Below are 27,660 nucleotides of genomic sequence, written 5' to 3'. Positions count from 1 at the left end.
AAATTTTGTGTTTTAGAGTTAGAGAGTTCGGATTTTGCAGGAATGCTATGTTTGGCAAAATAATACGACCTGCCAAATTTCATTAGGATCGGAAGACTTTATCCTCTAGCTGCCATATAACTGAATGATCGCAAATGACCCAATTTCGTGTTTTTGAAGATAGAAAGCTGGAACTTAATACAGATTATATATTGGTTCAGTTAATCCGACCTACCAAATTTCATAGCGATCGGCCGACTATATCTGATAGCTGTCATAAAACTGAACGATTGGAAATGGTGTTTGGTAAAAATACCAGCTTTTGTATTTTTGAAGACAGAAGCTTGGGTCTTTTTTTTAGATATTGTATTGTTATAGATTGGTTATATTATGATATTCTTATTATGTTCGGCCAACTACATCCGATTTTTGCCATTTATATCCGGTTTTAACTTTAAGGGTATATCATTTTCGGCTCCGCCCGAAGTTTATTTATTTATTTATTTCGCCAACGGACAAATCCTTACATGGCTACATAATAACAACTTACGAACTAATAAATAATACTACAAAACTAATAAAAACTTAATAAGTGCCTGATAAACATGCGTTTAAACACAACCTTATTAGAGCCCCCCTTAATTCGGAGGCTAGGCGGCAAAGAATTAAAATAAGAAAGAGCCCGCTCAATCCGCTCATTTAAAAGATAATTGGCACTTGGCCCCTGTGACACTTGACCCGAAAGGGGGCAAAGGTACGAAGATCCCTTCGTACGAAGAAGAATATTAAAATAAATGAGTCCCAATAAAAAAGGACAATCAATGTTATCAACGACTACATTGTTCAAAAAGGTTAAAGCTGCCAGTTTACACCGACCCTCCAACGTGCAAACATTCAGAAGAAGGCTGCGGCTCTGGTATGAAGGAACAGGATCCTGAAACCTTAGAGGCAGAAGAGAGTCTGAGCACCATGAGTAAACTCTGGATATATCCTCCTGTAAAAAGTAACTATCACTAATGCAGCTAATGGTTTTATAGATTTTAAGGTCATCCGCATACATTAAGAAGTAGGAATGACGAAGGCAAGACGATATGTCATTAATGAAAATAATAAATAGAAGGGATCCAAGAGAGCTGCCTTGAGGAAGACCAAAGGAGGTAACAAATGTACTAGAGATAGCGTTTCCAATAGAAACGTGGCAAGGTCGGTCAGCCAGATAAGACTCGAACCAACTTAATAGGCAAGAATGAATACCTAATTTATATAATTTGGCCAGAAGGGCAGCATGACTTTGTCGAAGGCTTTGGAGAAGTCAGTGTAAATGGCATCAACCTGAAATCGGTTTTCAAAAACTTCAAAACAGTGCTTAGAGAAGACCGCTAAATTAGTTGTAGTGGACCTCCCAGGCAAAAAACCATGCTGGTTGGGGGATATAAAATTACGAGCCAGAGTCAATTTTTTAGTTACTATCCGCTCCAGTATTTTAGCGACGTTGCAAATTTTTGCTAAAGGTCGATAGTTGGTAACATCAGACCTACTGCCACCTTTGTGAATAGGCGTTATAGAAGTAATCCTCTACCGGTGGGGGAATCTACCAGATGAGAGCGACAAGGAGAACAGCAGTTGAAGGGGAGTAAAAAGAGAAGCGATACTCCTCTTAAGAAAGAATGGGAAGATTCCGTCCACGTCAGGTGTGAGCGACTCGGTAAAATGTCTTGTGTGTCAACTAGGTCACAGTCCATGTTACTCACATTGAGAAAAGGCTCAATGCTAAGAAGAGTTTCATTATCGCTCCAAGGAACCTTCAGCTTCAAGTTAGAGGCAAAGTATTTTGCAAAAAAATCAGAAACGCCCTGATCCGAGTCGGCTGCTAAATTACCATAACATATGGATGAAGGTATGTCCGATTTTGACTTTTTGCTGTTAAAAACCGCCAAAAAGCTTTAGTATTGGATCGAAGGCTAGCTTCGACATCGGATATATACTGATTGTAGAGGAACTTATTAATCAAATTCACGCTTAAATATCCAATACAGCTCTCCTGCTCGAGACTCCCCTGTCATTATGAATCGTTTGTAATGCTTATCCCTTCTGTTCTTTAAGTTTTAAACCTTTTGTATACCAGGGAAGCCTATAGGATCTTCGTACCCTCACAGGGGCATACGTATCAATAATATTGGATATAATTTGGAATATTGAAATAATATATGGAATGGGTGAAGCAGAAGGCAAAAAACTATAAAACTCAATATGAATTACTAACGGCTTGTGGTGCATATCACATGGACTTAATGGTACATTGCACAATTCTACTTTACATTTAACCAAATTATTTAAAAATATAAGATTAAGATTTGGATAAATAATTAAAAATATTATTTACTTGGGAGAGGCCCAGACTAAAAATATCATCTAAAACTACAATTTTATGGCTCTTGTGATCGTTGCTAGGTAGCATGCAGGGAGATTTCGGGTCCCAAGACCAGACAACGGAGCTTAGGTTAAAATCGCCAGCTACCATCAAAGCGGTAGGGTCCGACGCTCTAGCACAGACACTAGTGATGTTTTCCATATGCGCATGATATATAATAAATGCGCTGTTCGGAGGAATGTATGATGCAATGATGACGAACGGGCCACGGACGCCCTGGATTGAAACCGCAAGCTGATCCAGTAGAGGGTAGGCCACCGGAAGGCGCAGTGGTGTAGCCTGAAGAGATCGACGGATAGCGATGATTACACCACCACCTCGCCCACACTGGGTACTGAATGCATCTCGGTCTTTTCGAAATACATGGTACAATTAGGCTCGAAGAACTCAAAGGAGCTAAATTAGTCATTGAGCCACGTTTCCACAAGGATGATTAAATCAAAATCGCAGGCAGATTGAGGAATACCATTTTGGATCTCATTCCCGATATATTTTATTGGGGTCCGAGGACGACGACAGCTACAGTCCAAACTGGGAATTGGACGGCAAGCGGGCAATGATGAAAGTGCACTCCTGGTACTGGTGCATGTGGAGGCATATCCAATACGCATAGCTTGCAAGATAGCCGACGAGGACACATATAAATTTCCATTAGACTCATCGGTATACCTGCGAGAGTCCAGTTGCAAGGAAAATCCAGTGCCAGGTGAAAACATTGAGCGTTTATAGTCAGGCATATCCAAACGCAGCAAAGATCTACTCACACGTCCAAAACGTAAATAAACATCTTCCATCGAAGATAAGAAATGACCAACTCGCCTTGAACAGAGTTGTTGTTGTTGAAGAATATCGATCAGCAAACGAAGCAAATTATTGGAGGAATGGAAGACAGCCGTTACCATTAACGCCCACGCCGTTTGTTGTTGGTAGCGCAGCAGAGAGCAATCGGGGTGACAACTTCAGCTTGAGAAGAATAAGAAGTAAAAGCGCCAGCGGTAGCGGTAAAGGTAGAATCGCCGGGAAGTCAATAACCTTAGCAGGCTCTCTATGAACAAACCGACTGACATTACCGACATAGGCCAAAAAACATCATTGAAGACTGTAGGGAAATGTTGCTCGGGAACTCCCAATTTAAAATTGACGAACTTGAGGGCGTTGATGTCAGCATCCTTTTTCATTAGCCTAGCACAGGCTAAATCATTGGGCTCCAGGTTCAGCTTATCTGCAAAAAACTTGCACAGTGCATCAGGTTGGGTAGACGTCGCGAATTCACCAACAGGAGTTTGGTGTCAGTAACTTCTGCTCTGCACTCGGTGCAAACGAGAGGCGACATGAGCGAAAAAGTAAACGTCCCAACTCAAAGAAAGCTAGATGCAGACTGAAAGAAAGTTAAGCTTTGCTTTCTTGTTTTTTTTATTTCTGGAATTTTCTCTTTGCGAGACTAACAAGAGGTGTATCAAATCTTATATTTTTAACTTAACTAACAGTCATATTAACTGATAAATCAAATCCTAAAAATCCGGCCCGAAAAATCGATTGCTTGGGTTGGGAGGTCGTCGCGTCTCAGGCGGGATACGCTAGAAACCCGAGTCAATCCCCGAGCGAGAAAATTTGGGTGCGAAGACAGTTTTCCTTTGTATGACTCTTTTTGCTTCTAAATTTCGTCTTTCACTGCGAGGATGCCCAGATCCCGGTGGATGTTTTCGTTGCGAACATACCAAGATGCCCCAGTGATAGGTGTCAAGATTTTTCATGGTGCGCGCTGTATGATGTCTATGTTGCTGCTGCTGCTTGCGTTCCCCCACAGCTGGGAGCCATACGTCCAGATTGGCTTTAGGACTGAATTGTACAGTAGTAACTTGTAGTCCAGGCACAGTGGCGATCGTTGTGCGTTCGATGGAATATTCGCAGTATACAAAACATATAGACACGGGCCGAGTGCGCTTCCTTGTGGAACTCCAGCTTCGATGGTGTAGTCGCCCGAAGTAGCTGCGTTGCATCTCACTGAGAATACCCTATTGTAGAGGTATGATTCCAGTAGCTTGTGGGTGTATAATGGCAAATACGTTTTAATTTTGTGCATGAGGCCGATGAGCCAAACTCGGTCGAAAGCTTGAGATACGTCGAGAAAAATAGCGCTGCAGTATTCTCGCTGTTCGAAGGTTGAGCGTATTTCGGATGTTAATCTGTCCACTTGTTCGATGATTCCGTGGTTTTTTCGGAAGCCAAATTGGTGTGCCGGAATAATATTGCAAGCTTCTAGGTGTGGTATTATGCGAGTTAACAAGCATTTTTCAAACAAATTAGACAAACAAGATAGAAGGCTTATTGGTCTGTATGATGACGGAATTGTGTGGTCTTTTCCAGGTTTCGGTATCATTATATTGATGGATTTCTTCCGCTTTTTTGGGAAATAGCCAAGATTTATGATTCCAATAAATAGTTTGCAGACGACCTCTAAGCGTTTTTTGGAAGTTCGATCAGCATCTTTGGGGTCAATAGGTTACAGCCGGGAGCCTTTTTTTGTTTTAGCCCTCTTATGACATTTTCGATTTCGTTCGGCCGCAATGAAGGTGCAGTTGGCTGAGGGATAAACTGTGGCTGAATTACCGGCAGGAGGAATGAATTTGAGGCAGAGTTTAGCTGGAAGACACTTTGGAGCACATTTTACTTGAGAAGATTTTAGCTGCCTCAACGAGTACTTTTTCCAGGGCGCTCGTAGTGTAGTCGATGTCCGATTTCATGTTAAACTCCGGGGCGAGTTCTATGTGGGCACTCACGCACTTTTTGTATTTTAGCCAGTTCGTTTTTGGCGTCATCAGGCTGAAGGGGTGTTCGGTTATTTCTGGACTTTAAAGAAGCGTTAGAAGCACAGGTGAGTGGCCTGATGATAAGTCCGAGACTGTTTTGGCACTTATTAGATTGCGAGGTATGTTTTTTGTCACTGCAAAATCAATAAGGTCTGGGAGCTTTCGTGAGTCTGTTGGCCAGTATGTGGGAGTATGTGTGGTGGAAACATAGTCCAGTTTATTTTTCACATTTATAATTGCATCGTACAATTGCCTTCCTTTGGGAGTCACTAGACGTGATCCCCAGTGCGTATGTTTGGTGTTGTAGTCTCCTGCGACTATAAAACGATCCCCAAGTGAATTGTAGAAGTCCATAAATTTTCCATCCGAGATTGTCCTTCCCGTTGCGTTTAAGTGGCTCTTCAACAGTGATTTTCCGATGCAAAAGATATTGCAGGTTGTAGATTGGGTGGACTTCGTTCTTCTTCAGCAACCTGCTTTCTGGCTCGTGCTCGACCTTGAAGAGGGGTGTGGCTTTTTATCTTTATTAAGAATGTTAATAACATTCTTGGCGGCGAAGCCCTTTTCTTTAAAGGCGGTTTTTTCTTCCGCGGCGGTAACATCTTGTTACCTTGTAGGTTACTTGTAGGCCCTTACTGCTTTTCAGCTGGTACGTGTAATAGTTTTTCTGTTCAATGTCCAGATATTTGGACACGATTCGGAAGTGCTCTTCAGTCTTGGTTTGCACCTTTGTTTCATGGATGTTCCCTTTGATAAGCGAAACAACATGAAAGTTGTCACCGTTCCCGATCAACAACGCAATTTTGTTGACCAGGGCACTCGAGCTTTTCTCCCTAATATAGATTGGAGGGGCTTGGGTTTTTTTGCGGTGTCTTGGGCTGGTTGGTTTTCCTCAACCTCCGCCAGTAGGACAAAATTCAGGACACGGTTAATTTTTGTTTTATTGCCTGGGCTAAGCTAGCGCCTAATTTAGATGTAGCGATCCATTCCAGTCTGTGTGGCCGTGGCCGCTTTGGAACTTTCCGAAGTTGTTGTTTTTGTACTCGCTGTAGTCGTTGACGTCGCGGTACTTTGAATTGCAGTGGTTGTCTCTGTGATTGCAGAAATTGTAGCACTTCTAGTTGTTGGTGCGAATTTTGTTTCCGATATGGAGGGGGGGTTTTACACTGCGAACTCCATGACGCGGGAGTCGGAGTGAGCAGAGCGGGTGAGCAATACCGTGCCCTTTGGGTTTCAGCGGTCAGTAAAGCCGGGTTGCTCTTAACCGCCGTTTTTCCACTTCGGTATCGCGGGTTAAAAAGTAAGAGTAGAAGGCGTTTCTTTGGTTCACTGAACTTCTACGCTCGTTCTTTTGATCGTTGCTCAATGAGCTCATTGCGTGGCACTTATTTTTTTAAAACAATGCACTAGTTTTGGTTTAGCACATCACAACTGTTATAAAAAGCTTGTCTATTGCTTTTAATAAATTGTAGTTTAGCGTCTTTTCGCTTATATTGGGTTGCCACAGTTTTTTTTTTTTTTTAGCTGTCTTATGTTGCTGTTTCCCCGGAGCTCAGGCAAGGCACGTCCGATCAGTTCGGTAGTTCCATGAATACTTGAAAACATTCACAATTGGTTTATAAATATTAATATATTAAAAAAAAAATTTATTACAGCAATTAAAAAAAGGCCCTACATTTTGTACAACAGCTTATTATTCTACTATAATAAATAATGCAGATCTTCTTACTTAAAAAAAATGTTCTGCGAAGAAGAAATTCATCGCTTCAGGTCGACCATTTTGACAGAAACAAAAACAAGAATGAATTTCTTGTAGTGAAAAGTTTTCGGCACTCCAACAACAAAACAGCATTCGGATTAGCACGATTGAGGAGAATAGGGAAAACACGAAAAATTGTTATTGTAATTGCCCTTTGCCTATGCTGGGACCAACGAAGCTTATGGCGTGAGCAGTCCTACACAGAGCAGCGAGAGTTATGGGATGAGCAACACTGTTTGTAGCTAATAGCAAATTAAAAAAAAAAAAGTTGCAAACTTTTAAAAAAGTTGCCAGAAATAGCAACTAAATTTCCAAACTGGCAGCACTGCTTGCATCAGTGTATAGTTGAATAAGATCAGGAATGAAAATTATTAATAGTGGGCCATTCACCAGCACTTAAATTATTTGTTGGCGTACTTACATATGTGCTCGTGTTCATCCTTCCAAGTGAAATCATTATTTTTGGATGTTTAAAAATAGATTAGTAAAAGGGGAGCACAAACAATGCGGCAAATATTAAGCGTGTGCATCGTAGTTGCAAGCCTTGCAGAAATACTTAGAACAATAAAGGAAAGCTAACTTCGGGCGGAGCCGAAGTTGATATACCCTTGCAGTTGAACCCGGATATATATCGCAAGAATCGGATATAGTTGGCCAATCCTTATGAGAATATGATAATATAACCCAATTTATTATAATACAAAATCTAAAAAAAGTCCTAAACTTGTTTCTTCAAAAATACCTAAGTTGATATTTTCAAAAACCATTTCCGATCGTTCAGTTATATGGCAGCTATAAGTTATAGTCGGCCGATCCTTATGAAATTTGGCATGTCGTATCATTTTCCAAAGATAGCGCTCGTGTAAATTTGAACTCTCTATCTCTAAAAACACCAAGCTTTTACCATTTCCGATCAATCAGTTATATTGCAGCTATAGGATATAGTGGGCCGATCCCGGCCATTCCGACTTATATACTGCGTGCAAAAGAAAGAAGGGTGTATGTAAAGTTTTAAGTCGATAGCTTCAAAACTGAGAGACTACTTTGCGTAGAAACAGACAGACGGACATGCTCATATCAACTCAGGTGATCCTGATCAAGAATATATATACTTTATAGGGTCGGAGATGTCTCCTTCACTGCGTTGCACACTTTTGGACAAAATTATAATACCCTCTGCAAGGGTATAAAAACTATACACAAGTTAAATTGTAGTTATCAAACTAAAATGTACATACATATGTACATATATTTTTTTTGTATGAAGAATAATATCAATTTTTACACACTTGAAAATTTTGAAGCTAAACGAACTTACGGCTTGTTATCCGGGACACAGTTACTCGACAGCCGGTTCCGGGGCAGGATCAGCCGGTACCTCTGCCTCCGGCTCAGGCGCCGAAGGTTGAGCCTCGGCAAGACCTTCCTCCTTGGGTGATTCGGGTGCAGCTTCCGGGGGTGGTGCCTCTGGAGCGGCTCCTTCAGCAGTAGGCTCGGCGGGGACTGCCGGTACCACCTCGGCCACGGCTGCTCCTTCTCCAGCAGCGGCTGCGGGCACTTCTCCTTCTCCTGCCGGCGCCGACACATCTGTCGAAACCGGCTCCACTGCAGCCGAAGTCGCTGCCGCAGCGTCTGGTTCCAACGGCTCCTGAGGCCCATGGGCCTCGCTCATCTTTTTGCTCTGTGGGGAAAAAAATATAGTTCATGATTTTTCTTTTACAAAGTTCATTTCTATTAAACTACTAAATTTTTTTATCAAACAAAAAATTCGTGTAAATAAATACATACTATACATACATATGTATGTATCCATACATATAGCAGAAGGCTTTATTTTTTTGATCAAAAGTGTGCAATCCGTTGTTCGCAGTGCATATGCTAAATATAGAGAGCAAGTTCCGCTCATTTCCGCAAACTGAGCTAAAAATTGCCAAATTTTCGGGTAAAGTCTGTCTAAAGAGAAAGAAATGAAAGCTTACTTCGGGCGGAGCCGAAGTTGATATACACTTGCAGTTAAAACAGGATATCACAAACATCGGCTGTAGTTAGCCGATCATTGTAAGAATTTTATAATATATATAGCCAATTCATTACAATACAAAATCTAAAAAAAGTCCTAAGATTCTATCTTCAAAAACACCAAAGTTGGTATTTTTCCCCAAAAAAAATACTTTTTCCAATCGTTCAGTTATATGGAAGCTATAGGATATAGTCGACCGATCCTTTTAAAATTTGGTAAGTCGCATTTTTTTGCCAATAATATAATCCATAGAAAATCTCCAATTCTCGAACGCTAAAAATACAAAAATTTTGACATTTTCGATCAATAAGTTCTATGGCAGTTATAGGATATAGTCGGCCGACTTATTATAACTTACTTTATTATTACTTACAATATACTGCTTGCAAAGGAAAGAAGGGTGTGTGTGCAATTTGAAACTGATAGCTCAAAACAGAGACTAGTTCGCATAGAAACAGACGGACGGAAATTTTCATATTAACTTAAGATTAAGAATATATACATCTTATAAGAAATGTCGCTTTCACTGCTTTGTACACTTTTGACCAAAATTACAATACCCTCTGCAAGGGTATAGTAATAACAAGAATGGAAAGCTAACTTCGGGTGGAGCCGAAGTTGATATACCCTTGCAGTTAAAAGCGGATTTATATATAGTTGGCTGATCCTTATGAGATCCTTATGTGAATGTGTGACACGCATACAAATAAAGATCAATCCAAGCGCAGACCAACCTTCTTAATCGCGCTCCTTTCAGAGACTGAGAAACAGAAAGCATTCAATGAGAATATGAGCGTAAGATGAACGAACAATTAGCGTTAGAGAAAGATTAAAATCTCGCTCTGGGGCCTGAACCCTCTGCAAGAGTGTAAAAAAAGGAAAGATATTTCAGGCGGGACCGAAGTTGATATGCAACTTGCAGTTAAGGGCCAGTTAATTCTTGAAGGCTATTTGAAGGCTTCTAGTTGTCGTTGCCTTACCTTTTTTCTCTTTTTTTCTGGCTCGACAACGACCTCTTCTTGAAGCTTGTAGTCTTCCGGGAAGAACCTAAGGGCCTCGTCTTTACCAACATTGACGTTGGGACTCACATAACTGGGTCCGTAGGAGACCAGCGAAAGCATCATGTTTGACTGAACCTTGTTTACCTTTAGGACGATCTTATCAGTCCTAGATGGGATGAAATGATAAAAGAAATATTAGTTTAACATGGAGATGTGTCACTTTCATAAGGCAAGAATACGAACGCCAGGTGGGGGCTACTCTCATATTTGTCAGTGGAATTTGCAATCAGTTCCGCATCCTCTGGATCACCGCTGGAGAAGTATCCGTAGAGCGGAACATCATCCTTGTGCCGATCGACAACGTGCATAATCTCCTTACGCTTTGTAGCGTCAAAGGCCATGATAACGTGAGGTGGGTCCGGCTTGGGATCTGGTGGTAGGAAGCCACTGGTCTGACCACGGAAGAACACATAGATGAGGGCGGCATGCGTGCGGCGATTGTTGGGCACCCATATTGGTGGAACTTTTACGGTTTTAATGCGGGTGAGTGGTTTCGGTGGCTCCTCCTCCTTAATTTCCTGTATTTCTTCTTCGTCCTCTGCAGCCTCGACGTCGTTGTCGATGTCCATATCGAAGGGCATGTCGGGGAACCCAGGGGGAGCATCGGCTACTGCTTCGGGAACCTCTTCTTCGCTGGCTTCTTCCTCTCCATCGAAATCGGCCGCCTCTTCTTCGGCGGGATGAGTCTCCTCTTGCACGACAGACTTGCTCTTTCCTTTTGCTTTAGCTTGGGCTAGTCTAAGCTCCTCCTCGGAGCTGACCTCTTCAACCCATACTTCACCTTCCTTTAATTCGACTTCAATTTTGAGCTTCATGGTGGCTATAATTGGAGGAATGACGTGTTCCTCGCCAAACTCCTCATTTGGCGGTCCTACTCTCTCCCTGGTCAACTCGTGAGCATACGCCATAAGCACGTTTGGCACTGTGCCAATGCTCTCGTCGATCTTCCAGAAGCACATGAGCAACTCTTTGCCGTCCAGCTGCTCAATTACATCCATAGGCAGGGGGTTCTTGCAGGCGAAATTGACGATCTCAAATTGATCCATGGACACTTGGATTACTCTACGGTCCTTGCACTGCATCTTGAGCGGCTCGGCGGGCTCTGTAAGTTTCTTAAACATATCGCGGTTTACTTGTGGACCAAACACTGTTACGCCAATATCAGGCATGTTTTCCATAATGGATTCTGTCACTTGGGTGAGGTAGTCCACCTGTTTCTTGTGCTTAGCCTCCCGTTCAATGCGATCCGCCCTTTCGATGGCCTCCATCTTAATCCTCTGCTGCTCCACTTCGATCGGTTGCAATTCGTCTAGTCGGTAAAACGCTTGCCGTGGAGTTTTCTGAAGTGTTTTTTCCAACTCCCTGGTCAGTAAGTTTAGCAGCTTTGGTACATCTGATCCGAACATTATGTTCACGGCCCTGCCGCCCTGTAAGTAAGTACGAAATCATAATCCAATGATGCGAGAAAGTTTTTGGGCTTACAGTCACAAATAGCCATGTGGGCTCACTCTTTTTATTAAATCGCTTCAGGGCCGTAATGTTGTCTGATTTACACTATGAGGAATTACAATTAGTAGTTTCTCGAAAGGAGTAATTGGCGCTGGAACTCACTATGGCCAGTTGCAGGTTGTCGCCACCCATCTCCAGCTTGATTTTGCGCAGGTTTCCTACCAGAGCCAAACACGGCCCACACCACTCCGAGTAGATATCGAGCACTGCAGGAATAGGAAAAGAGGCCAGGTAAATAAGTGAAGTAGGCAGCAAAATTGGACGAAAAGGGTCGATACCAAGGAGACCTGGTCGTTCAAGGAAGCGCTCGAGCTCCTCATCGCTCTGGATATCCGCTTGCAGTTGTTGCTGTCCTGCCTTTTTAGCCATTATGGAACTACGTAAGCGAGGAGTCCAAAAGTGTAAATTTGAACAGTTCGGCCAAAATTTTAAATGGATAAAATTTTGGGAAAAGAGAAACTGATTTTGTTTATTTTTTGTATGCCAAAAAGTTGTAAATTTTTTTCAATGAACTATTGATCAAACAAAATTTTCACCTTGGTTGCAACCTTTCCCCTAAGCAACCAGTATGAGAAAAAATATTTTTTGCAATATTAATAAATTAGTTAACCACACATTTATTTGACAGTAAGATTACCTTTTTTACAACTGGCGAACTCTTAAACATAGCATAACAAAATTTGATGGACTTTGAATAACTTTCTATAGGGTTCAAATAATTTAATGATACTAAAAGGCTCGAATGTGTATTAGGGACACGTTGAGCTGTAATACATATGTATTTGGCAGAATTTTTATTGATTTCGCTTTGCAGTCGATTTCACGTATGGGTTAAAGTACATACTTGTTAGGTACATGAAGCGATTATATATGGTCCTATCTTTACAGGGCTACAGTGCATACAAAAGCAGAACTACGAGTATCTAACATCCTTCCTTAAAAAATTGCTATATACACTTAATCGTACAAAACTAGGGTTAACAAAAGACTAAACTTGAATAATTTTTATCAGGTAGCAGGCCCTTGCGCATCAATTCATGACAATTAAAAGTTGAATTAAGTTCAAACAAAAATGAAAGCCTTTTTTTTTTTATTAATAAGGTTATTTACTATAGTACATAAGTGATTGTCATCGCCATATCGTCATTAATTAGTGGTAGTAAAGGACCACATATAAAGGAGTTCGTCAAGAAATATTAACAACTAAAAACCAGAGCCAGTTTTCTTAGGACTTTTTAAAAAATAAGAAAAAAATATTTTAAATATCAGAAACATCTGAATATTTTTCATTAGATCAGTTACATATTTTTCAAACTGTGCAGATCAGAAATATAAGGATGAACTCTTGTAGGTACCTAATTTGATGAGCTAAGTCCGGCACCAAAAGCTCTGTCGAATTTTTTAATCATTCGTTGGAGTCTCATAACTCATGATATACTCGATAGTCTTATAGGAGACCGTTCCCAATGGAACTCTATCTAACGGAAATCCCGTTGATGGTAATGACGTTGCTAGCCACTGGTTCCGGTTCGTAAACCTCGTCGTTAGTTCTCATTTCGTAGGGAGCATCGTAAAATTGTTCACTTGGGATCTGATCGTAGATGTTCTCTGTAAAATTAGGCACCAAAGGTATTTTATAGTTGATAGTGAAAGGGAATTCTATCATCCCACTTACCGGATCGGTTGTTGTTCAGTCTTTCATCACTAACCGCTGGGTAAGTAGAATTATTGCCGCGTCCATCAACACCATGGAACGTGTTGAATGTATTCGAGGTGTTGTTGTCCATGTGCATCCGGTTGTTGGCTTCCAGCGTGGAGTACGACATGACGGCAGCATTTCGCTCGTCCTTTGTCTCGGCCGCCTGCACGTTTTCCGTATTCTTCACAGGTCGTGCTTTGTTGCGGTAGAGAAATATGAAACCGAACAAGACCAGCAACGCCACAATGATAGTGGCTCCAATGCCAACTCCAGTGCTCAAGTTAGAGCTATCCTGCCCCTCAACGGTGACCAATTCGCATCGGGGCTGCTTGCCACTCCAAGCCCCGTCGTCGGTGCACTTGCGAAGGTATTGACCTATCCGGTTATAGTTCGGGATACAGTGGTACTCCGCAGTGCCTCCGTACAGGGTAGAGTCGTTGACCACAATTACTCGTCCATTCTCGATTGCTAGTGGACGTCCGCAATCGACAGCTAAATTAAAGTAACAAGGAACCCATTTAGTCATCCTTTTCATGTATAGAAGGGACTTTAATATGCGTATACTCACGTCTACATGTTGGATTCTTTCCGGCCCATTTTCCATTCTTCTGGCAGATGCGGGTGTCGTTTCCGACCATGATGCGGCCTTTGGCACACTTAAAGGTGGCCACAGATCCCACGGCTCGGGTTCCAGCCTCGACAATCAAATTCTCATTGATATTGGGCATGTCGCACATAACCTCAAGGCACTCGGGTGGCTCGTGACTCCAGTTTCCATGCTCCGTACACAGGCGGCGAGAAACTCCATTGAGTTTAAAGTTTATGTCGCATTCATAAAGCACTGCTGCTCCGTAGTAGGTAGCATTGTTGGCCAAGTTTGCTTTTCCGTTGGTGATGTTCTCCGGCGCCCCGCATTCCACATCTAACAAAAATAATTACATAGATAAGTGCGACTTGATTTTACTTGACCAACTTTTTTTAAAGAATATATTTAAAGACCTCCGTTTGGTACTTTTTTGCTTTTAGCGACAAGTTGCTTATGGCGACACAATTTTTATACCCTTGCAGAGGGTATTATAATTTTGGTCAAAAGTGTGCAACGCAGTGAAGGAGAGATCTCCGACCCTATAAAGTTTATATATTCTTGATCAAGATCACCACCTGAGTTGATATGAGCATGTCCGTCTGTCCGTCTGTTCGTCTGTCTGTCTGTTTCTACGCAAACTAGTCTCTCAGTTTAAAATCTATCGCCTTGAAACTTTGCACACACCCTTCTTTCCTCTGCACGCAGTATAAGTCGGAACGGCCCGGATCGGCCGACTATATCCTATAGCTGCCATATAACTGATTGATCGGAAATAGTACAACTTTGGTGTTTTTAAAGTTAGAGAGTTCAAATTTTACATGAGAGCTATTGGCTATTTGGCAAAACATTATGACAAGCCAAATTTTAGAAGGATGGGCCGACTATATCTTATAGCTGCCATATAACTGAACGATCGAAAATGACCCAACTTTCGTGTGTTTGAAGATAGAAAGCTGGACTTAGTACAGATTATATTTTTGGTCATTTAATCCGAACTACCAGTTTCATAACGATCGGCCTTATAGATATCTTATAGAAAATCTGTAAAATAAAATAAAGAAAAAAACGTTTGTTTTGCTCTATTTGGTTGGTGCGTCTTCGGACTTCGTCCGGTATATCGACATAAAATCGTCGGTCCTTCGAAAGTTGCTATAACCGGATTCTACTGTATGTATCATTCGAAAACAATAGTTTTCGCAAGAAATTTTGCGATTCAGATCTTCATAAATGTGGTTCATACCATCATTTATGATAGATGGTTGGACCATGTACACTCAGTGTCAATAAAGAACAGTTTTTTTTAAAGGAATTTAGTTGAATTATTATTATTTTTATACGGAATATCTTAAAGGCAATAAAATCCTCCAATATGCATTCAAGATTATAGTTTGTACTGTACTTACACACACACTCCGGAATTGTGCCGCTCCATTGACCATTGTCCATGCAAGTGGCTAGAGCTTCGCCCACCATTTTATACCCACGTTCACAGCGATACTTGGCCAGAGCACTAATTCTGTGTGAATTTAAAGAACAAATAATAAATTACTCAGGCCTACACCAAAACCTCGAGGCTCCCCTGAACCAGAGTCCAGAACATATATAGATTTCATCACTCACAGTTTCAATACACCTATTGTGTATATATTAAATTATGTAGGCCATGTAATTGCGTTGACCATGATTGTTTCAAGTACATATGTAATACAAGAACATATTAAAGATATGTAATAACTACTAAATTTTATAACGATCGACAGACTTTATCTTATAGCGGTCATATAACTGAACGATTGGAAATGGTATTTCGTATTTGGTAAAAATGCCAAGTTTCGTATTTTTGAAGATAGAAGCTTATGGGACCTATATTTTATTGAACTAAATTGATTTTATTATGATATTCTCATAATGATCGGCCAACTATATCCGTTTTTGACTGCAAGGTTATATTCAACTTCGGCTCCGCCCAAAGTTAGCTTTACTTTCTTGTTTAATTTGAGGTGGTATACATATTATACATTTAAAAAATAATATCTGCTAAAAACAAGAAAGGAAAGCTAACTCGGGCGGAGCCGAAGTTGAAATACCCTTGCACTTAAAACGGGATATATATCGCAAACATCGGATATAGTTGGCCGATCCTTATGAGAATATGATAATATAACCCAATTTATTATAATACAAAGCTAAAAAAAGTCCTAAACTTTTATCTTCAAAAATACCAAAGTTGGTATTTCTACCGAAAACCATATCCGATCGTTCAGTTATATGGGAGCAATAAGATATAGTCGGCCGATCCCGGCCGTTCCGACTTATATAGTGCATGCAAAGGATAGAAGGGTGTGTGAAATGTTTCAAGACGATAGCTTTAAAACTGAGCGACTAGTTCGTGTAAAAACAGACAGACAGACGGACAGACGGACATGCTCATATCATCTCAGGAGGTGATCCTGCTCATATCAACTTAGGAGGCGATCCTGATCAAGAATATATATACTTTATAGGGTCAGAGGTGTCTCCTTCACTGTGTGCAACGCACAAAATTATAATACCCTCTGCAAGGGTATAACAATGCTGGTCAACGCAATTAGACGACCTTCATAATTCATTATATAGTAAGATTTGATGAATTTCTTCTCTTAGGTGTTCCACGGAAACTGCGAGTGAAGGAAACTGCTATATTTGTTTTGGACTTGGGTTTGGTGGAGCCTAAAGGCTATGAAGCAGTTAAAAATATGCGTGGAGGAAAAAAAAAATTGAAAATTGTCGGCTTGCGTTATTCAAATTATTTGTTAAAAAGTGAAGCACCTAAAGAAGACAACATAAAACAGTGCGACAAAAAAAGAAAAAGTGAAGGAACTTTTGAAGAGACCTAGTAGGAATTGTTCATTAGGTCGAGTATGGTATAACACCGTGTTTGAAATTTTTCTAACACCCTCAAAATCTTGATTTATTTAGAAAAAACGGTTTTCGGGACTTTTTTGCTCCTAAAAATTCCTAAGCGCCTAATTTCAAACCGCATTTAAAATTTTAGACGTTTTTTAATAGTTAAATGTTGAATCTTTTGAAAAAAAAGATCTTGAACCTATTTCAACGAAGAGGATACAATTTTTACGCAAGAAACTGACATTTTTGAATTTTTGTCGTGTTTTTTATAGACTTTGACGCCATTTTTTCGGTACAATTTCTAAGAAGTGGTATCATTTTTGATACATATCAATATTTTCTCGTCAATTCTGAATAAAACGAGACCAATTTTATAAGGAAATTATGAAAATTGGTGAAGTTATAACGCTTTTCCCAAAACAAGTCAGTGCAATTTTACTAGCGCAGCGGAGTAAATGTGTGTAAAAGAAAGGAATAAGCGAAATGGAAGGGCACACTATTACTCCGGAACACTAGTAAAATTGCACTGACTTGTTTTGGGAAAAGCGTTATAACTTCACCAATTTTCATAATTTCCTTATGAAATTGGTCTCGTTTTATTCAGAATTGACGAGAAAATATTGATATGTATCAAAAATGAAATTGTACCGAAAAAATGGCGTCAAAGTCTGAAAAACACGACAAAAATTCAAAAATGTCAGTTTCTTGCGTAAAAATTGTATTCTCTTTGTTGAAATAGATTAAAGATATATTTTTTTTCAAAAGCTACAACATTTAACTATTCAAAAACGTCTAAAATTTTGAATTCGATTTAAAATTACGCTCTTAGGCATTTTTAGGAGCTAAAAAGTCCCAAAAAACCGTTTTTTCTAAATAAATCAAGATTTTGAGGGTGTTAGGAAAATTTCAAACACGGTTTTATACTATACTCGACCTAATGAACAATTCAAACTAGGTCTCTACAAAAGTTCCAAATCACTGTCGCACTGTGTAATTAATCGACTTACTTGTATGTTTGAGCTGTGTTTTGAGAAGATTCTGAGGTGCGGATAAGCGTGCGACCATACATGCGATCGTTGCCGGTTACGGAGAGCAAACTGTGAGCTGCTAGTTTAGGCTCCGGGCAGCGAATTTCTACATAGGAATTAAATAGGACATGGGATATTTTATGAAATGTAAAAGGCCATTTTCCCATAATCAATCCTACCTTCGCACTTCGGCGAGACGTCACTCCAGACACCCGACTCCAAGCATTGACGCTTCACTACGCCGCTGAGCTTATGGGACTGGCTGCAACTAAAGACCACCTCGGAGCCCACGTAGGTGCTGTTGGTCACATATTTGTGACCGCCATATGGGATGGGTAAGATCGGGCCGCAATCAATGTCTATAGAGAAAGTAAATTATATTGAAATAAGCACTAAATATAATAAGAGGAAGAGATAGCATTTCCTTAGACACTTATGTCGCCCAAGAAATAAATAAACGGGGGTGCCAAAAAAAAAAATTGTGTTTGTGTAAATAACAAAATGTCGACGTCAAACTATTTTCGCCTTTCCACAGAATTAAAAGTGATTTAGGCTAAAATAAAATGAACTATAAAACTTTATGGAAGTGGCGCTAGAGAAAGATTTGAATTTTTGCAAAATATTGACAACAAAATTAAAAAAGCCGGGAAGGAAATTGGAATGTACATTTGTGAAGCCCGTCTAAAAATGAGGCCCCATTTGGATGAATTTTTTTCCAAATATAAATTAGGCAAAAGACATAAAGGTATATGGGCTATTCCGGCAGATGGTCAACCAGGACCGAAAAAATAAATGTCCATATTCCTCGATTCTTTTTTTGTATTTTCACAAATAAATATTAAAAAAAAAAAAAAAAAAGCCCAAAAAGTAAAAAAATTTAATTTTCACCTTTTTTTTTACATTTAAAGCAGTGGTCGGCACCACAATACATTGATATAATTTTACCGCATTAGTGTTAGTAACGAATAGCAGAAAGTAGGCTTTGAGCATGACGTTTCACACATTTATACTGTATGTGTGTGGCAGAGCTCGGGCAGAGAAATTTCCTATGCCCCCGAGATAGGGCCGTGCCGACCTCTGATTTAAAGACATTTTTATGTTTATTTATTTCTCAAGGAAAACATATGATGTGTTTGCTATTTTTGAACTAAATCTCTTAAAAACAATCTAATAAGACGAGACAAATTCGAAGAGAGCGAAAAAATGTTCAATTACCTCTTAATTTGTATTTTGATTCTTATCTATGTTCTAATCGTACGTTCGCGACCCAAAACATAATTTTATTGTAATTGATTCGCATTAAGTGAAAGCAGGTGGATGAAACTTATTGTGTTAAGCCATTATAGTGTAAACTATTAAAACTTTAAAAAAATTCAGACTTTTTCAAGAATATTTTTTTTATATTGAATTTTAAAGTGGCGTACGTTTTTTTTAAACAAGCTTATAAATATTTTTCTATGGATAAAAGAAGTGACAATTGAAATTAAATTAAGCTAAAATTAAAAATTTCAAAATAGAAATTGGTAAAACATGATTTTTTTAAGAAAATATAAATTTATTTATAAAAACAAAGAGGTAAACAAAAAAAAAACTTGTATATGGCAAAATCGTACGTTCGCGACCCGTACGTTCGCGATCCGTACTTCATTGACAAAAAATAGAATCTTTACTAAGTTTCAGCATTCTATCTTCAAATACACGAAAGTTGGGTCATTTTCGATCGTTCAGTTATATGGCAGCTATAAGATATGGTAAACCGATCCTTATGAAATTTGGCACGTCGTATTTTGCCAAAAGTAGCTCTCATGTTAAACTCTCTAACTTTAAAAACACCAAAGTTATACCATTTTCAAGTTTCAAAGTTCATTTTCATTTTCAAGTGCAAAGTTTCAAGTCGATAGTCTTAAACTAGTTCGCGTAGAAACACACAGACGGACAGACAGACGGACCGACGGAAAGACGGACATGCTCATATCAACTCAGGAGGTGATCCTGATCAAGAATATACATACTTTATAGGGTCGGAGATGTCTCCTTCACTGCGTTGCACACTTTTGACCAAAATTATAATACCCTCTGCAAGGGTATAACAAGAAAGGAAAGCAAACTTCGGGCGGAGCTGAAGTTGATATACCCTTGCATTTAAAACCGGATATATATCGTAAACATGGGATATAAATGGCCGATCCTTATGAGAATATGATAATATAACCCAATTTATTATAATACAAAATCTAAAAAAAGTCCCAAACTTCTTTCTTTAAAAATACTTAAGTTAATATTTCTACCAAAAACCATTTCCGATCGTTCAGTTATATGGCTATAGTTCAGCTATAGGATATAGTCGGCCGATCGTTATGAAATTTGATAGGTTTATTATTTTGCCAAAAATAGCTCTCATGTATTTGAACTCTCTAACTCTAAAAACACCGAAGTTATACCATTTCCGATCAATCAGTTATATTGCAGCCAGAGGATAGTGTGGAAAGAAGGGTGTGTGAAAATTTTCAAATCGATAGCTTTTAAACATCGAAAACGGACAGACGGACATTCTCATATCAACTCAGGAGGTGATCCTGATCAAGAATGAATATACTTTATAGGGTCGGAGATGTCTCCTTCACTGCGTTGCACATTTTTGGACAAAATTATAATACCCTCTGCAAGGGTATAAATATATATTTACAATTTAAAAAATATTAATTTAAAAAAAAATCGATAAATTTTATTAAAAAAAAATTCAAATTAAAAAAAAAAAGGACCTCTGCAAAACAAAAATTGAAGAAAACATATATATACTATAAAATATATACTAAGGCACGTTTGTGGCCCCTTGCAGGATGTTCAAACATTAAGTTGAACATAAAAAAAGCTAAAATAATGTTAAAACATTTAAAATATTAAAATTCAAATTAAATAATACTTTTACTAATTATTGAAAGAAAAAAATGTATTAACAAAATACAAGAACAATAATAGACATTTATACAGTCCACTAAAAATTATAATCGAAGGAAAGTAACATCAAAGTTATTAAAAAAAAAATATTAATCAAAAACACATCAAATTTACACCTCTTTTTGTGGCCCTTTCCAGAATTTTCAAGGATTGAACACTATTATATATACAAATTCTTAAGTTAGAGTTTCAAGGGATCGGACGCATGAAATAAGAGACAAACAGCATGGTCTATAACCGATCCCCTGAGCCTAACCGAACCGAGCGTAGCACAAGTACATATATAAGTGGTGCGATTATCGCACTCAAGAAAGGGTCGCATAGCATGTCAGCGAGCAGTGCGTTGATAAGTAGTTTTAAATAGATATAAGATTTTCATGTATCTTACTTATAAGAGAACATTACCAAATAAAATCAGTTTCCAAAAGGAACTCTTTGGAGTAAGACCTATTTATTTTAGGGCTCCTCTTAACATAGGTATTGCAAGAGTCTTTATGAAAAATCGTATAGCACGCAATACACTATGAGTGCTGGGTATAATAACTGAGTAAAAATAAATTCTAGCTTTCTTCAAACATTATGCCCGGTAATTTATATAACATACAGAAGGAATCATCTCCGATCGCATAAAGTACATACGAGGGCAGTCCGAAAAATACTACCGCCCGATGGCCGTGTAGTGTAGTGTAGTGTAGTGTAATCGGACACGTAATTTTGTTTTAACTGAGTATGGAATCGGACGGGTCCGCGGATTTTAGAAAAATGAAGAAAGAGCAATATCGGTCTGCGCAGCGATATCGCGCAGCGAAATCAAAGAGCGTTTGGATGCTGTGTAAGGTGACTCTTTTCCTTCGATGGCGACCGTAATATTTGTTCAACGAGTTTCAACGTGGTCGCAAGTCAGTTTTTCAGTGCCCCAAAAACGACTACCACGGCGGATAACGTGACAAAAATCCACGATCTCGTATTGGCACACCGCCGATTGAAGATGCGCTAGATAGCTGAGTCCTTCCCTGCATGAAATTTTGGCATAAAAAAGCTTTCGGAGCGATGGGTGCCGCGATTGCTCACTCCGGACAACAAACGCAGCCGTGAGACCACTTCAGATCATTGTTTGACGCTTTTTGAGCGCAATCCGAAGGATTTCTTGCGTTGTTTCGTGACCGTCGACGAAACATGGATACACTGGTACACACCAGAGACCAAGGAACAGCCGAAACAGTGGACGAACACCGGCGAACCTGCTCCGATGAAGGTGAAGACTGTCCCATTTGGCACGAAAGATGAGGGCCACCGTTTTTTGGAATTCACAAGTTGCAAAACTGTCACAGGGCTGTAGTGCCCCGAATTATTGTGCCGAGTTGTAGAAAATACGGCCCCATTTGGCGAAGACAAATACGGCTCTCAAAACAACGCACCGATTCACCAATCCGCCAAGGCCAAATAGGACGAATTGGGCTATGAACTGCTACCCCATCCATCATATTCCCCCGATTTGGCCCAGTGTGACTTATTTTTGTTTCCAGACTTGAAAAAGTTACTCGCTGGACAGAAATTTGCGTCGAATGAGGAGGTCGTCGCCGCCACAGAGACCTATTTTGAAGACCTCGAGAAAACGTATTTTTCAGACAGGTTAAAGATAGGGATGTCGGAAATATATCAAAATATCAATATATCGATATATTTTCTCTTAAAAAAAATATTATTATCGGAATATTTTTTGGGCAAAAATAGTCGATAATAATATTTTTGAGTTGGTATTTCCGATATTTTATGTTTGGTCACTCTTAAGCCAGAAATTGGCATTAAGTTATCTTATCACGCCTGGAAGATCGGTTCCATCTGAAAGGTTGGCTTCTGTCATTAAATGTGTTGTCTGTGACTCCCGTAGTCGAATGACATACCAGCATATAACCGAAAGAGTTTTTTTAAAATCATTGAAGAAAGATTTGTTTTGTAATTTAGAGTAATTAGGAGCATTAAATACGAGAATTAAGTAATTAGCATTATTTAGTACATATTTCATGAATTAATTAAGTTTTTTAAAACTTTTTTTTTTATATTATGTTTTTTTATAAATAAATTTGAATACTATGTCCTTAATAATTTAGTTATTTTTTATTTCAAAGAACGTAAATAAAAGTTGCTTGAGAGTGGGTATAAATATTTTTTGTTTTTCAATTCACTTTTTAAATAAAAAATAGCTCTTATTTGCAGTTCATGGCGGATGAAAACACATATTAAAACCTTTTTTTAAATTTACAAACCACCTTTTTTCAATTTTAGCTGACCATAAAAAATATCAAAAATACTCGATATATCGATTTTTTTTGGTGATATTTCTTAATATTATCGATTGATATTTTTTTCACAGCAAATATCATCAATACGATATTTTTTCAAAAACCAACAACCCTAGTTAAAGAAGTTGAAGCATCGCCGTGTCAAGTGTATCGAGATAAAAGGTTGAGAAATAAATCACTATTCCAAAATTTTCGTTTTTCTTTTGGAGGCTAAGTACTTATTGAACCAGCCTCGTACATATGTACATATGTATAATCTTAATCACCATCAACATTCGAGTCGATATAGCCATGACCGTCTGTCCGTATGAACGCGTGGATCTCAGAGACTATAAGACATACAGCTAATAGTCAGAGACTATAAGACATACACATACATATAATACTCACGTAGTTCAAGTTTATTTAAAATTTTTTGAAAAACTTTATATAGATGTATAGATGTAAGAGATGTAGACATACCATATATATACCAATTCCCATATAAACGTGTTAAAATTTTGAACGCGTGGATCTCGAAGACTATAAGAAATAGAACTAACCACCTGGAACTTTGACTCATACGATTCTCACGCAGATTAAGTTTATGTCTAAATTTTGCCAAGCCCACTCCCGCCCCTAAAACTGTTTTAATAGCTAATCTAAACCAAAAATTAATGTAGTCAAATCGACCAATTTTTAGAGGCGTTATAGTTATATCCAAGTTCTCCACGGCCACAGACAGTCAGCCGCAGCTATGAAGCGATCAACAAGCAGAACTTTGCTACTACCATGACTGTACCATGACCGACATCACTGTACCAAGAAAAAGAACAAACAATCCACATGCTGTACAACACTTCATTAAAACAATAGGGAGTCCAGTATCTGATCGGCCCTGACGCTTAGCAGATGACAAGTTTTTAATTGCAAAAGCAGAAACTTACTTCTTGCTCAAAGAGGGCATTTGTCGTCCGTCCAAAAGCCAGCGGTCAAGCTCACTACATATGGTTAGCAAAAAGGATGGAGGTTGATAATCCTGCTGGGATTATCGTAAACTCAGCGCTATAACTTTACCCAACCGTTACGCAATTGCTCACATTAACAATTTCTCGGAGCAACTAAGCGGAAAGAAGATATTTTTGACCCTCGACCAGGTAAAAGCTTATCAAATTGCAATTGCGGAATGCGACATTCCGCAAACCGCTGTTTGCATACCATTTGAGTTCCCTTACATGCCATTTGGTTTAAAGAACAGGCTTTGGACTTTGCATTAATTTAAGCAAAAGCCATTGACCCAAGCAGAAGTACATTTTTCTTAGTTTTTTTATTAATGAACACGGAATCAAACCTCCAGTCAACGAGTGGAGGCCATACAACACAATGCTAGAGCATCTACCATCAGCGAACTTGCAAGATTCCTTGGCATCATCAATTATTATCGAAGATTTCTGCCCGTTCGTCACATATCCAGGCATTGTTTCAGAATGTTAGGAAAAACGACCAACGCCCAATTAAATGGACACCAGATCGGATTACCGTCTACGACCAATGTAAACAAAGTATCTCAGATGCAGTTTATTGGCTAATCCATTTGATAAGCGCTACCGACCTCGGTATGTGATGCTTCTGATGTGGCGATTGGATCGAAAAAAACTACACCACTTCCGATCGTGAATTACTCTCAGTTTTTGAAGCCATCAAATACTTTCAACACTGCGTGAACCATTTTTAATTAAAACAGACCATTAGCCTCTCGTCTATGCTTTTAGACAGCAGCCAGAAAAGACGTCACCAAGGCAACTTCGTCAGCTTGGCTACATTTTGCAGCTTACGACTGAAATCGTCCATGTTAAAGGGTCTGATAATGTGGTCGCGGATGCCTTTTCTAGGCTATGTACAATCACCATGCTAGTGACCGTCATTCCACAGCAAATCGAGGAAGCACATAATTTCGGTCGTTCATACATACTATTTTTTTTCGTTTTCTTTCTTCCAAAACCTTTTGCATCACAGCGGTAGATCAACGTTCCAGGAAATAAAGCAAAAATTTGTATGGCCAGAAGTTATTCCTGTCATAAACATCACGGCCGAAACAGCTTTAGCCAGGGCTGAAATTGTAAGTAGCCTAAGAAACGAATTTTTCAAATTAAATCTCATTTTCGAAAAGCGATTTAAACTAATTCCAGCCAAATCTATCAAAAAAATATAGTCTATGTTGCGGATCAGGGGTGTCCAAGCTCAGAGCAAACTCCAATATCAGTGCAAACAAGAAAGGAAAGCTAACTTTGGACGGAGCCGTAGTTGATATACCCTTGCAGTTAAAACCGGATATATATCGCAAACATCGGATATAGTTGGCCGATCCGTACTCCGAGACGAGATTTTGCAAGAGTAAGACGTGTTATTGGTGATTCATCAAGTCCATTCAAATAAAAAACCCAAGGCTTTCGGGAAGTTCCTTCACTGTAGGACTGCAATCGTCCTACCTATCTTCACGTTAGCAATCCCCCAGTGAATCAGCTATAAGTGATTCCACGGTATTTTCTTTTCACAAGCACTGGGCCCCGGCAATTGCTGGTGGTCCACTGATCTCCACGAGGCGATCTAATGTTGAAGCTTTAAGCATTCAACAGGTTTGTGTTTGAGCTAAGCAACCGCGACACACTAGCGGACATTCATCCTGCATAAGTCTAGGTGGGTCGTAGGACCGGCTTAGCATTTGTCTCCCATCTTAGTTAAATACTTAACTTTATTTGGTAAAGTTTTTGCTAATTGCTAAAATGGATAAATCTCTCCAAAAACAATCCATCGATTTTAAATCAATGAGGAATACTGCTGGAGCAACTCCCGCCGAACTACGAGCTAGTTTGGGAGACGGTCTATCGGACAGTTGCTTAAATGTTGGCAGTACAACCAGATGGGCTCCCACAAGCTTCATCACAACTTGTACTATAACGTCCTCGATCTCATCTCAAATAACGTTGACAACAAGCTCGAATGGCAGTTTGTGTTCCGCTGCATCCAGTGCGAGGCATAATCCTGCTTCCACTAGCACACTATCATGCAACCCCACCCCAGGCTGGCAGCAAGTCACAGCAAAGCCAATCAAAGGAATCAATGGACAATCGGAAGAAATGGGCGACAAGGAAGAAATGGACGTCGGGCCTTCCACTTCGCAAGCCGCGATAAACCGCGCCACAACGAAGTGCGACGCAACTTTGCTGCCGGCAAAATCCAACAAGGACAAGCCCAATCAGCAGCATCGCAAGCCACTCGATCTCCCAAGGTCCCAAGGATTATGGTTTCTGGTGTAGTCAGCTACTCTGCCTTCTGCAGAGAGCTGGATGCTCTTATTGGAGACTCTTACTCCATCAAAGCGCTGAACTCAGGTAACTGTGCCATTCAGTCCAACTCCTCCTACAGGCTTGTTGCCAGACACTTCCACGAAAAACGAACTGTTTTCCACCACCACCAGCTGTCAAAAGACCGACCCTTTCGCATGGTAATGAAGAACATTCATCATGACGTCCCATCGGAGGATATTATTGAGTGTCTGCAGGAAGAGAGTCACTGCGTTCTGCGCATCTATACCCCTCGTAATAAGGTAACACAGCTTCCGCTTAACATGAGGTTTGTGGACATCAAGAAGGGAGACAACAACAACAACAACATGTTCTTTAGAACATCTCTGCTGTTTGCAGACACATAGTGACCTGGGAGAAGCCACGCAATCCGGTCCCGTACAATGCCATAGATGTCAGGAATACGGACATACAAAAGCATACTGCACGCGGCACACTGAGGAAACCACCCTACCCTGGAGTGCAAGCTTGAAAAAGACGACCCTAGGTGCTGCTTTCACTGCGGAAGCTCTCACGCGGCCAACTTCAGAGGATGCCAAAAATATCTGAAAGTCGCATTCAAACAAAATACTTAATCAAGGCTCACAGCAGCTACAGAATCGAACTCGTTTTCTTCAACCAATCTCTCACCCGACGTTGGTAAGGAATCATTTGCAAGTGTAGCCAGAAGAAACCTATTCACCCCTTGCAAAGAGATGGAAAGTACTCCCCCTCCAACACATTCCACCGAAAACGCCGCTCTGAATGCCAAACTGGAACAGCTTTTCATGAGGCTCGACAGGATGATGTCCCTAGTAGAGACTCTAATGCAAGCAATCGTGCAGAGGAGTCCACCCTCCACAACCCTCCGCAATGGGAGCGCTTAAATAGCCTGCTGGAACCCCAATGGGATAAGCTCGAATGCAAACGAGATCATTGCTTTCGTAGAGCCGGATGACCGGCGACATGGGGGCGCAGGGATCTTCGTCAAGTCAGCCATAACCCATCAATTCTCTTTCACTCTTTCGGAAGAGCACATTCAATCCGTCTCCATCGAGATATCTACAAGGAGAGGGAGGCTTAAAGTTGCTTCGGTGTACTGCCTCCCTGCTGTCAGGTAGACGGAAGCAGACTTAACGACTTTCCTCTCCAATCTCGGAGATAAGTTTCTTGCTGCCGGTGACTGGAATGCCAAACACAAATGGTGGGGCAGCTACGGGATGTGCGCTAGAGGCCGGACCCTCAGATCTGTCCTGGCCAATGTCAATGACGATATTGTAGCAACTGGAGATGCCACATGCTATCGTG

At 39.9% G+C, this 27,660-nt stretch overlaps 2 protein-coding genes across 8 annotated transcripts in view; both read right to left on the bottom strand.

The window, feature by feature from the left end:
• Positions 1-12,080, bottom strand: part of LOC108120174 (retinitis pigmentosa 1-like 1 protein) — a 45,671-nt gene extending 33,591 nt beyond the window's left edge. For 2 of the 3 annotated variants that reach the window (XM_070276415.1, XM_017233710.3), the window contains exons 1-6: positions 11,848-12,079; positions 11,672-11,775; positions 11,543-11,614; positions 10,244-11,487; positions 9,980-10,166; positions 8,298-8,660 (exon numbers count right to left, since the gene is read on the bottom strand). In XM_070276415.1, the coding sequence (XP_070132516.1) occupies positions 8,319-8,660; positions 9,980-10,166; positions 10,244-11,487; positions 11,543-11,614; positions 11,672-11,775; positions 11,848-11,938 (2,040 nt within the window). In that variant the 5' untranslated portion in view covers positions 11,939-12,079 and the 3' untranslated portion in view covers positions 8,298-8,318. Of the gene's footprint in view, positions 1-8,297; positions 8,661-9,979; positions 10,167-10,243; positions 11,488-11,542; positions 11,615-11,671; positions 11,776-11,847 lie in introns of all 3 variants that reach the window. The other variant, XM_070276416.1, reaches the window with a different exon arrangement.
• A 111-nt stretch (positions 12,081-12,191) lies between these two features.
• Positions 12,192-27,660, bottom strand: part of fw (CUB and Sushi multiple domains furrowed) — a 54,328-nt gene continuing 38,859 nt past the window's right edge. For 3 of the 5 annotated variants that reach the window (XM_043211228.2, XM_043211231.2, XM_070276412.1), the window contains exons 10-15: positions 17,948-18,127; positions 17,748-17,874; positions 15,258-15,370; positions 13,837-14,190; positions 13,245-13,760; positions 12,194-13,177 (exon numbers count right to left, since the gene is read on the bottom strand). In XM_043211228.2, coding sequence (XP_043067163.1) covers positions 13,044-13,177; positions 13,245-13,760; positions 13,837-14,190; positions 15,258-15,370; positions 17,748-17,874; positions 17,948-18,127 — 1,424 coding nt within the window. In that variant the 3' untranslated portion in view covers positions 12,194-13,043. Of the gene's footprint in view, positions 13,178-13,244; positions 13,761-13,836; positions 14,191-15,257; positions 15,371-17,747; positions 17,875-17,947; positions 18,128-27,660 lie in introns of those variants that run through there. The other 2 variants (XM_070276413.1, XM_043211232.2) reach the window with 2 other exon arrangements.

The sequence above is a fragment of the Drosophila bipectinata genome, chromosome XR, assembly GCF_030179905.1.
Source record: "Drosophila bipectinata strain 14024-0381.07 chromosome XR, DbipHiC1v2, whole genome shotgun sequence".
In the NCBI taxonomy this organism is placed as follows: Eukaryota; Metazoa; Arthropoda; class Insecta; order Diptera; family Drosophilidae; genus Drosophila; species Drosophila bipectinata.
The sequence above is the reverse complement of the archived record's forward strand: the minus strand, read 5'-3'. Positions and strand labels throughout refer to the sequence as shown.